The sequence below is a fragment of the Lycium barbarum genome, chromosome 2, assembly GCF_019175385.1.
Source record: "Lycium barbarum isolate Lr01 chromosome 2, ASM1917538v2, whole genome shotgun sequence".
In the NCBI taxonomy this organism is placed as follows: domain Eukaryota; kingdom Viridiplantae; phylum Streptophyta; class Magnoliopsida; order Solanales; family Solanaceae; genus Lycium; species Lycium barbarum.
Genome location: NC_083338.1, coordinates 151,276,833 through 151,288,210, shown reverse-complemented (window position 1 = coordinate 151,288,210; position 11,378 = coordinate 151,276,833). Strand labels below are relative to the sequence as shown.

The window sequence follows — 11,378 nt, the reverse complement described above, 5'->3', positions numbered from 1 at the left end:
GGGACTTGTTCTGTGATAAACAAATGACTTCAAACCTCAGGGCATCCAAAAGAGGTGAACCTGAGAAGAGCAGTAAGAGTAAAAAACGTTGCTAGGCTAGCGCGGCTCGCTTCGCTCTTCAAGCTCCGCCCCCTTACTCAACCTCAACATCTAGAAAAAAGCCCTTTTTCCTTTTCTAAATAAGGTAAGCTTTGAACCCGTAGCTTGCTGGTTTTTCCATCATCCAATCCACAACAAATCGAATGAAACCTGGCGAAAAAGAAGTGAACACGAAGCTGAGGAACGAAGTAGCTCGCCTAAAAGGAGAGGAACGAAGCTTCGTCTTTGTTTTTCTTCAAACCCCCAATCACTTTTTTGGGACACATAGGCTATTACAGACGCATCAAAAAAGACTTTTCGAAGCGCGGAATCCCAGAATGGTCAGAAGGGAAAGAAGGCCGAGGATCGTAGATTTGACTGCGAAAGCAGAAAACAGATGTTTGTTGTTGACTTCCTGCAGCCTATTCAGCTCTATGAACAGCCGCAGGCGGAACCGGCTCCCCCTGAACCATCCTCGGAAGAGTAAGGAAGGAGAAGGGAACGGGAGTTTCTCGCCTCCTAAGAGTCGGGGAATTCACACTCTTAACTTGCTCCTGCGACTTCCTTTTCATTTGGTAGGGCATGCCAACGAGATCTCATGAGAGCTTTGAATCAGTAAGCTCATAATCTAGGGCTTTTGTTCGCAGAAGGTTTCGTTTGTTGTAGGGCAGACGCTCGGATATTACTCCTCTTGGCCTCTCTTTGCATTTGCACACCATTTATGGTGTGGCTTGCAGAAGAACGAAACTTTACGACAGCTTTTTCGTAGACGTTCACTTGCATCACATACACAAGTGCTCTCTGAACCGTGCAATAAGGTCACCCATAACACGGAAGAACATCGTAATAGATATCTTGGAGGTGTCCTGGAATTCGAAAAGCATCGTCTCCCATAACAGTCTGAACAAGATCTGCTATGTTCCACTCCGGAGGTAATTCCCTACCTCTGAGTCGAAGCAACTCCGCGCTCTTTCTGGTCGCGTATAAGTATACTGGTTATAGTGATCTTATGACGAATCAGTTACTCTTCTATCACGCTATGCCCCTTTTTGCTTACTTACTACCATTCTCCACCTGATATCAATCATTATTGAATTTCCAAAGAAAGTGGTCATAATTTAGTTACTTCCGTAATTGACTGCAACTCACTATAACCATCTACACTTGAAGCTTAAGTCGAGTTTTTTTTTTTCCTAATCAATAGAAGCAGCCACCAATTCTACCAAATAGTCTTAGTCATATATTGCTTGCTTGACATGCCCACACATAGCATGTAGATACTCTTTTTTTTAATTAAAATTTGTTGCTGCTTGCTAGAAGTATACGTGCAGCAAACATGCATTGTCAAGAGAATTGTGACTAAATTAACATAGGACACATAATTAACTCTTGTCCTTACACGTAGGGCCCTATGGCCACCTATCCCCTTATGCTAATTGTAACTACTTCACTTTATCTCATGTAATTAATTACTTGTTCCCTTAGTTGACCTTGGGGCCCGTATAACTTTATACCACTTCAGAAAATTATTTATCAAATGTCAGCACTAGTGAATTAAATGCTTAGTCACTAATAATTTATTTACCATGCTTCCACGTACATAGAATGTTGCCACATCAAAATTTATCCATAGTACAATACTTAAACTACTTTAATCCTCACCTAATGATATAACAAATAAATTCCTCTCTCTCCATTTTAGTTCAATGTCTTTGACCAATTAATCATGTATTTATTTTCCTGGTCATGATTTACTTAAATATGAATCACTTTTAACACATCTATAAACTTGGAAAATAACCTCATGTCTGTTACTAATATCATTTAACTCGCACACTTTTCAACAAATGGGAATACGAAATATAACAATAAGTCTCCCCAAGGTCAACAAAAGTGGCTGAATATCTCAATACTTTTTTTTAGTAAACATTTAAGAATAGAGCTTGTACTATCCATGCCAATTTCGGGAAAAGTTATTTATATATAATAGTAGGATGTTTAGCTTTGAAGAAGGCAAATGCTAGATAAGTACATTAATATAATAATCGTAACATTAGCATAGGTGGATCTAATATGATATATATTAACATATTTGTTAGCCACCAGGTAACGTGTTGAAACATTCCTTTCCTACCAACCACGTGGACTCTATAATTATTCACCATTAGACAATTTGGTCAAATCCTATCATTACTGTTGATACGACCGTTCAAGACATATTACGAAATTATATTTCATTCCCCTTTTTTTTTTTCTAGGAAAATTTTAGCAGAGTTTCCTCTGTATTTCTCACTATCTCAAAACCTGCACCCAGGAAATACCAACAATGCCTCATAGGGCCAACATATATACATATATACCCTATCATATCATATCCACACAGGGCTCCCAATTTCAAGTAAAAAGTATAAAGGTGTCAGAACTTACCTTTAACGATCCGTCCTGTTATACCTTCCTATCTACCTTATCTTTCATTCTTCAACCTTATATTTCAATCATATCTCAATATTCTTACCTTATCCAACATGCCCCTTTCGCACCGTTTCTTACCTGTGTACAGTGTAGCTTCCAATATCATCACCCACTTTCTTCTGTCGATACCGTTCTCCAGCTGAAATTAAAGGTTAGTAGAAAGGAATTTCATTTCTTATGGCTGGGCTCTATCGCACGATCTAAGATCCAAAGAAAGGTAACACCTTAAATGTCCTGTAGCATCCTGTTTATGGATGTGGTGCACAACACACCGATAAACAAGACTCTACTAGACACGGCCTGTAGACACTCCGAGGATAAACCGCTCTGATGCCACTTCTGTCACGACCCAGCCCCGTGGGCCGCGACTGGTGCCCTAATTGGACACCCAAACAGACTTACGTACCAGATCGACATATCAAAGACTTATCCAAATTTAGCATACGTTCTTTTGCACAAATACTGAGAACAGACATCATCTTAAGCGGTCACCCATACAAAAACATCATATCAATCCTGTAGGCTGGCGGAATACACATCGCCCCAAATATACACACATAAACAAACATATGGGCCGTTTTGGCCATAATAACAAACGGGACCGCTTAAGGCACAAGTCACAGACATAATCGAATAAACACGACCCATGACCCACATATATGTCTACAGACCTCTACAGATAGCAACAGAATCACAAGACGGGACAGGGCCCCGTCATACCCCTGAACCACATACATATGTACAATGGCAAAAGACTGTACCAAGACGTAGGCTCCGGACAACCGAGCACTCCAAGACAGCAGAATAGAATCCTAAGCGGGCGGATCGGTAAATCAGTCGTCTGTACCTGCGTGGCATGAAACGCAGCCCCCGAAGAAAGGGGGTCAGTACGGAATATGTACCGAGTATGTAAAGCACGGAACGTAGTAAACAAAGTCATAACCGAAGCAGAATGTACAGAAAATGAACGGAATATCCAGAATAGCAAAATGCTGATTATAAAGCATAAATAGTGCATGCAGAAAACATATGTCATATCTGGTCCCATTACGGGACTGGGTAAACAGAACGTGGTCGCCACCCCGACACTGGCGCCACAACACAGCATAACTCCAGAGTAGGGAATAACTCCGTAACATATCATATCATATCATATCAGAATGTGCACATGTCAAACATATTAGATGGCCATATCATATCATATCATCATATATCAGAATATGTGTACATGGTACAACATACTCCACAACCAATGTACATGTATACCTGCCCCCTCACATCGAGGCGCGGCGAACAATGCAGTGGAATACGCGTGATAACATATCCTGGCCCGGGCTCAGTGAAGGAAACATTGAGGCATCCACGAGTGGAGTAGTGAGAAACTAAATGCATATAATTAAATAAATTCCAAAACTCGATGGACAAATATATTTACGACATCCGAAGGCTCAGAAATCAGTTTCGGGTCAATCAGAATTAGTATACGAAAGTTACGAACTTTTGAAGTACAGAACGTTCTAAAAACGTTTCAGAAGCTCTTTTTGAAAATTCAAGTAACAATCATATTAGGGAACTTTTAAATATCCTTATGGATCAAATCGAATGGAGCCTTTAGAGTCATATGTACGTATCAAAATATATATCCAAGACTTTAGCCATATCAAATATTTTTCGAACAACATTCGGAAACATATCGAATAGAACTTCGGACATCATAACTACGTATCAAACCATATGGAATGGCTTATGGAAGTCAAAGATATTGGCCATCCTGGTGGCTTTAAGAATAGAATTTTCTTTAAAAGCATACATATGTGTTATTTGTTCGTTTCATAAAGGTCATGCCAAAAGAAAGAAAGATAGGCTTTACATACCTGGGTTTCTATCTAATTGTCCAACGTCTACTTCTCGAACTCGTAAGACTACAATTAAGATGATAACATCACGATTAGACCACCTACACCATTTACAATTTAATTTGCATACAAATGGAACTTAACAAAATTCGAGCAGCATTTCCTCTATAACCCTTACTCCAATCCAATTCCAAAAACGGTCCATAATACGTACAATATCCCCAACAACAGCAACAACACTAAATATCAACATAACCACTTGAGAATTTCCCCAAAAACCTCACCAAAATAGTCCACAAGGCAATCATGTCAACAAACTAGTTAATACTTTCGTAGCACCATTTCCGCCACTTTAAACTAGGGAATTCTTTCGTAAACAACTTAATTAACAAGATATGAGGATAAAACATACCTTAATTGATGAATCTATCAACCATCCTTTTCACTTAAATTTGCCAAGAACAATCTTGCTCCTGTTAGATATTTGAACAAGAACTATACTTGCTTTCATAAAATAAGTGTGAAACGTTGCTGCATAAGTTCATGAGAAATTATTTAGCTAAGTATAACTTGGGGCTGCTGGTTACGTTTGGAAATTGCTCCCAAAATGAGAAAATAGGTACTGCCAACGTTTAATTCTCTCAATGACTTGTTGCTAAAATTAACGAAAATGGGTGTTGGAAGCAGTTAGTCTACTTGGTATATAAGAAGACATGTGTCCCTTATTTTACTCATCCCTTAGAATTAACTTAGCTTCTTGTAAGCACATGAATTCTCCACGTAGCAACACTTGGACAGGCCATTTAATCATTTTCCAACTATTGATGTTAATCTTTATCCAATGCTAGTAATTCCCTTGGTGGGACCGATGTGTCCCATGTTGTCCCCCTTAAAATCAATAGAATGTTTATAATAATTCTACACGTAATTTATTTCTTAATCTTTATTTAATTAAATATGGACTACTCTTAACATACTTCATATACTCATTATCATGATTATGCAACATGGCACTAGTTCATAGCTCTTTTTGATACACGCAAAATATTATTTCCAATCATCGTTGTCACACTTTTTCCATCTTAAATCATTTCGGGACTTTATTCCTTGTATACATCGAGTTCTTAATTTTCATGCTTGAATATGACCATATTCTTCGGGCTCAGGTAAATTTGTTCATGTTGGATGTTTCAATTTCCTAGTCCAAAAATACGGGATGTTATGGAGTAAGATGGAAACTTATCAGAAAAAGATTATTGCTGGCCAAATTTCTTAATTATAAAGAATGAATAGGTAATGATGATGTCTAATACATGTCCAAAATTCATGTGGTAACGTGGATGATATGCCACCCCTCCAATTATTTTAATGTAAAAAGTAAAATCATAAGATATAATCTCATACACTAATATTTTAATATTTCTTTGAAATACATAAGCTTCCAAAAATTTTGTTATTGAAATATCATATCAACTTAAGACATACACGTATTTCATAAAAACTAATACATCTAGAAATCATGTTCGTCAAATTATAATCTTTCCTCAACTTAACATCAATAGTACAAATTATTGTACTATCAATTCTCATAATGGAAAAAGATAGCTTTTCATAAGAGAAAATAATTTATGTACCCATAACAAATAAAATCTCATTTCTAAATGTCCTCATACCACACACATAATTAAAAATGTATCCCAGAAGTAGTAACAGTAATAACTATAGAAAATCATGCTTATCAAATATTTACTAAAAGGGATTTACTTAAAAGAAAATACTATATCAAGACCATATATAACAGTTTCAAAATTCATCAAACTTATTCCGTTACTAATGTCATTGAACTCGTACGCTTTCCAACTTGTGAAAACGAGGGATGTAACACTTTTCCACACTTCTTTAGGCTTTGAATGATGGGTAATTTCATATTTGAGATGATTTGAAATGGACCATGGTGGACTTAGTGTCAACTTTTATGATTATTTGGTTTTTAGTACTCAAGTTCGTGCAAATACATTTGACTCTATTATCAGTAACTAGTAATCGCAGGAATGCCCCTATTTTGAGGTGGTCTTCAATTTTTGCCCCTCAAACCGCTGGTCTTTAATTTTGGCCGAAAATACCCCTTACATTGAAAAAACAAAGAACCAAATATGGATTCTGGGTTAAAACCTCGACAGAGTAAAAAAAAAAAATCGCAAGGCAAAGATTTCATAGAAATTATGCCTATAAGGGAAAAATTACATAGAAACTATGCCTATAAGGGCAAAATTACATAGAAACTATGCTTTAATAGAAGGTAAGTTATCCTACAGAATTATGCCTTAAGGCATAGCTCTGTAAAATATGTCTTGTCCGGCATAGTTATGTAGAAATTAAGTCATCCTATAGAACTATGCTTTAAGACTTAAGTTTTATATAACTACGCTCGAATAGGCATAGTTTCTATGAAACATTATCTTACGGTTTTTTTTTTTTTTTTTTTTACTCTACTGGAGTTCGAACCCGAATCTATGGTTTCATAGACGCGTGAATAAGGGTACTTTGGCCCACAAATTTTCATTAAATGAGATTTTTCAGCAGGGTCTGGGATACGGGGTCCTTTTCCTATCTTATGCTTTCAAGGACGGCCACTCATCGATGCTATCTATTCTAATCCAAACTTGTTGGAGGCCAACTCGACCCTTCGACTTAATGCATCGGCAAATTGGTCCTCCCAGGTAGGGGTGTTCATGGGTCGGTTTTATGTTAAAATCAAAACCAAACCAATCTAGTCAGGTTTTAAAATTAATAAAACCAAACCAAATATAATACATATCCATTAGTTTGGTTGTATTCGGTCTGACTCGATTTTTAAAAAAGTAACGGTATTTCTCTCTGTCATGTTTTTTTCTATAATTAAGAGAGAATTTTCTGTTATTTACCAACTTATAATTCATTATTTTCCTTTTATTGTGATAGCTATAGTTTTCTTGAATTATGAAGAAAATGTCTTAGGATTTATAAGTTTTAATTTAGTGAATAAAGTTTATAAGATATTCAAAAAATAAATCTAGAATTCATGAATTTCTTTGAATAAATGAGTTTGAATTCATGAATTTCTTTTTAAAAACTGGATAAGATATAAAGTTCATTAGCCTATTAGAGATAATCAAATTTTGCTTAAAAAGTATACAAATTAATTAAAAGTATTTATTAAAATTAATATATTATATATGTATAATTATAAAAATTATGTATAAAATTTATGAGTTTCGATTTGGTTTTTTCTTCTATTTGCATTTAATAAAACCAAAACCAAACTAAATGATTTTTAAATTTTTTAAATCAAACTAAATTCAACCCAAGTAAATATTGATTTATTTTGATTTTTAACCAAACCGTGAACAATCAAGGTTAGGACTCAAAGACCATGAAGGGCAATCCGCGCATAAATCAGCTGAATTTGCTGGGCCATGAGAAAGGCAGGCTTTGATGTGGGCCTACAAAAGTTGGGGCTTTTTGTAGCCTGTTGGGTGAGGTAACCCTGTTCTATTTCAACTCCTCTAAAACCTACTGGTGGGCGTTCTCCCAATTTTCAATGACGGCCGCTGTCCAAACCTCGAATCTCAACAACGTTAAACCTACAATAATTGCTAATGATGCAACCCAGAAATCAGAACCACTAAAGGATGAAGAATTAAGGAAACTTTTGCTGCCAAAGTTAGAAGATCTCCCTTTTACCCCTCCATCTGCTCTTCAATCCAACTTCGTCACCTATTTTGCTCCTGGTATACATAATACTCCTCTGTCCCAATTTATGTGATACAGTCTTGGATCTCGAAATTTTGACTGTTGTCTTTTAAATATTTTGAATTGTCTGACTTATACTAGTAAATATTATTTTAAAAAACTTGATGTGGAATTCACGATCAAAATTAAACATTTGCCTTTCTAAATACCAACTGTCCCACGGGACAGTGTGTGTGTGTATATATAGTTATATACCAAAACCGTTAAATTCTAAATCGTCTATGCCTTAATGCTTCTTTGCTTTGTTCCATATTAAGTGGTTCAAAGTTGGAGCTTACAGAAACTTGATATTCGGAAACCTAGTTTAAAGCTGTTTTTTGTTGTTGCAGATTTTATGAAAGCTGGGCACGATCAGTATGTTCATCGTCATGCCAATGGGTACTAATGTTACTTTTTTGTCCATGTTTATTGTGAATTGTGTGCTGTTTTGAAATTTGAAATATGAGTGAAATTGGGTTATTCAAAGGTTGTGCATAGTTGGGTTGGCTCGAACTCACATTGCTTTTAAGGATGAAGGAGGAGTTACTTCGGTTGATTTCAATGTGGGTAAGTCTGATCGGAGTGGACTCAAGGTCACTGGAAAACGCAAAAAGGTATTTCAACGTTTTAGTCTAAGAAATTGATGTCTTTCTTTTGTAAATATGTCAACCATATTTCTTACACTTGAAAATGTTTCATTTTTTATGTTTAACTGCTTTTGGATAGCTTCTAGTTAAATATTCCTGAATCCTGAACTTTCTAGTCTTGCAAATAAAGGGTTTTGATCTGGTTAGATAGTATTATTTTGTTACGTATCCACAATCTTGACAAAGGATTAGTTTCTGAACCTTACATACATTGCAAGCTATTCATCGTATGGAGTCAGCAGTAAATATATGTGCGGACAATGGCACATTAGTTCTGGACCCTTTACCTTCAGCACCAGAAATGATTGAAATTATGAAACATGAAAGTATGTACATGCTTCAGTCATTTGTAACAACACATTACATTAGGTACATAAAGACCACAAATCATCATGGCCGCGTACCATCATCTACCACATAGGCACGAACTATGAACTGTGCAATTAAAGCTAATCTTCTATCGCTTTGTGCTTTATGCTTCCAGTTTAATGAAATGAGGTTACCGCTTTGTTCTTGTGCAGAATGCCCAACATTTTGAGTCTAACACAGCATTATGTAAAGCCTGCACGAATGATGCTTCTTATATTGTGAGGTATGGATTTTATCTTCTCACACTCCTTTGTTTGATAGATATTCTCTTAAAGTCATTAAAACGATGGTTTGCTCATGTTTTGCAGGTGTTGTGTTAAAGGCTCTCTGTTAGAAGTCAATGATAGGTTGATTAAGCAACCAGAGTTGTTGAACTCATTGGTAGGAGTTCTTACCTTGAGGCTCAATTGAGCACTTTTTTGCTTTTAGTTTGTGGTAATCGATGCAGAACTTCATTGCAATTAGCATATTTTGTATTTGGAGTCACGATAAACGTGCTGTCGGCAATGTTTATAATCTTTGATGATAAAGATCTTGGAACTATCACTTTTAGTGAATTGAAAAAAAATCATACGCTGATCTTTCAGAATATAATTAAATGTTTGACGCAACTTGAGGGTGACAGATTGTATTGTTAAAAGATGTTTTGCTGTGATATATTTCAGAAAGATATTTTGATTCCTCAGGGAGTTGCGTGCTCGTATTTCTTTGTTCTCCTCGAAATGTTTGATGCAGAATCCACACCACACCTTGTTTTGGTTGATGTTGATAAAAGAAAAATAAGATATGCTTGACCTTCATAATAATAGTCCTTTTTTTTGTTTTTTGTCTTTTTTCCTTTTAATAGTTAAAAAGCTTTCTCAGGGACATGTTCCATGTGACAGTAAGTAGTGTGTAACTTGTGCCAATAATTGTGACATTGGACTTGTTTTGCATTTATGATATATTGTTTCATTTGACATCTTCCTCCTCATATTATATGTACACTTCTGGTTAAATATATGTGTTCCTCTTGTTTGTTTTCTATTGCAGGCAGACAGGGAAGGATACATTGCAATTATAATGCCAAAGCCCGCAGATTGGGTCAAGGCCAAGGCCACTTTGCTAGGCATTGAAGAGTATAGAGAGTTGAGAAAGGATATGTTGCAATTGTGAACGAGCAAGGTGGGAGATCAGCTCATTGAAGGCAGCATTTGCGGGAATTGGTGAGCTATCTTAGGCGACTACGGTGCCTTTCCGACATCCTTTGGTAAGTTTTGGAATCTACAAACTTTTATACTTAATACAAAGTTGTCTACCATTGAAATAAAAGTAGAAATATGGAACATGCTACGGTTGAGGCATCCGCACACCAATGTCGCTGCAAAATTATTGTTCCCTGCCTACTCAAACAGGTGAATATTCTTGCCTACAAACTCTTTCTATAGTTGCACCGGAAGCCGCAGAAAGTATGTGCTTGCAAGGGCTTTTAGTCTTAATAAAGTGAGTATTCAAGGGAAAATGGCTGTTTTTTTAAAACTAACAAGGGTGGGTTCAACCGTTCCAAGCACTTTTTAACTTTTCTTAGTCGCAGAAACCACCATTGTTAGTTTAAAAACAATCATCCATTTTCCCTTGAATACTCACTTTTCTAAGATTACAAGCCCTTGCAAGCACATCCTTCACAACTATAGAAAGAGTTTGTAGGCGAGAAGGTTCACCGGTTCTAAGTAGCAGGGGACGACAATTTTGCAGGGACATTTGTGTGCAGATGCCTCAACCGTAGCATGTTGATATTTCTTCTTTTATTTCAATGGTAGACGACTTTGTATTAAGTATAAGATTTTGTAAATTCCAGAACTTACCAAAGGACATCGGAAGGGCACTGTAGTCACCTGAGATAGCAATGATTCTCTTTCTCTAAGAGTAAGATCTGCTTCTGTGTTTGGCATACAGAAGAACGTTGGAGGCACAACGTCATCGCTTCAAAATTTGCATCTTCTCTTAGTTTAACTTAATTAACCTTCTTATTAGTACCTTTTTGGTGTAATATTTGGATACAGAGGAACATCATCAAAGTTGGAGGCTCGACGTCCTCGCTTCAAAATTACATATTCTCCTAGTTGGAACTTAATTAACCTTCTTAGTAGTACTACTTTTCTGGCGTATTATTTGGATGGGTGGAGTTTTACTTTCCTCGTTGCTC

The 11,378-nt window shown here is 36.3% G+C and overlaps 1 protein-coding gene and 1 long non-coding RNA gene across 2 annotated transcripts; one reads left to right on the top strand and one right to left on the bottom strand.

Moving 5' to 3' along the window:
• Window positions 1-2,996: 2,996 nt before the first annotated feature.
• LOC132623928 (uncharacterized) lies at window positions 2,997-5,078 on the bottom strand. Its single transcript, XR_009576481.1, has 3 exons — window positions 4,819-5,078; window positions 4,425-4,472; window positions 2,997-3,397 (listed from the first exon to the last, which is right to left on the bottom strand). It is a non-coding gene; the product is annotated as an uncharacterized LOC132623928 (long non-coding RNA).
• A 2,858-nt stretch (window positions 5,079-7,936) lies between these two features.
• LOC132628144 (uncharacterized) lies at window positions 7,937-11,306 on the top strand. The gene is made up of 6 exons (XM_060343880.1): window positions 7,937-8,176; window positions 8,528-8,576; window positions 8,665-8,791; window positions 9,346-9,416; window positions 9,502-9,574; window positions 10,226-11,306. The coding sequence occupies exons 1-6, from the start codon at window positions 7,987-7,989 to the stop codon at window positions 10,346-10,348; spliced, it is 633 nt and encodes a 210-aa protein (XP_060199863.1). The 5' UTR covers window positions 7,937-7,986; the 3' UTR covers window positions 10,349-11,306.
• The last annotated feature ends 72 nt before the right edge of the window (window positions 11,307-11,378 follow it).

Bases quoted from the DNA above. Each gene is read 5' to 3' on its own strand.
- LOC132628144 (XM_060343880.1), top strand. From the start codon at position 7,987: ATGACGGCCGCTGTCCAAACCTCGAATCTCAACAACGTTAAACCTACA. The intron at 8,792-9,345 runs GTATTTCAACGT...GTTCTTGTGCAG, and splicing joins TCACTGGAAAACGCAAAAAG to AATGCCCAACATTTTGAGTC. The intron at 9,417-9,501 runs GTATGGATTTTA...CATGTTTTGCAG, and splicing joins GATGCTTCTTATATTGTGAG to GTGTTGTGTTAAAGGCTCTC.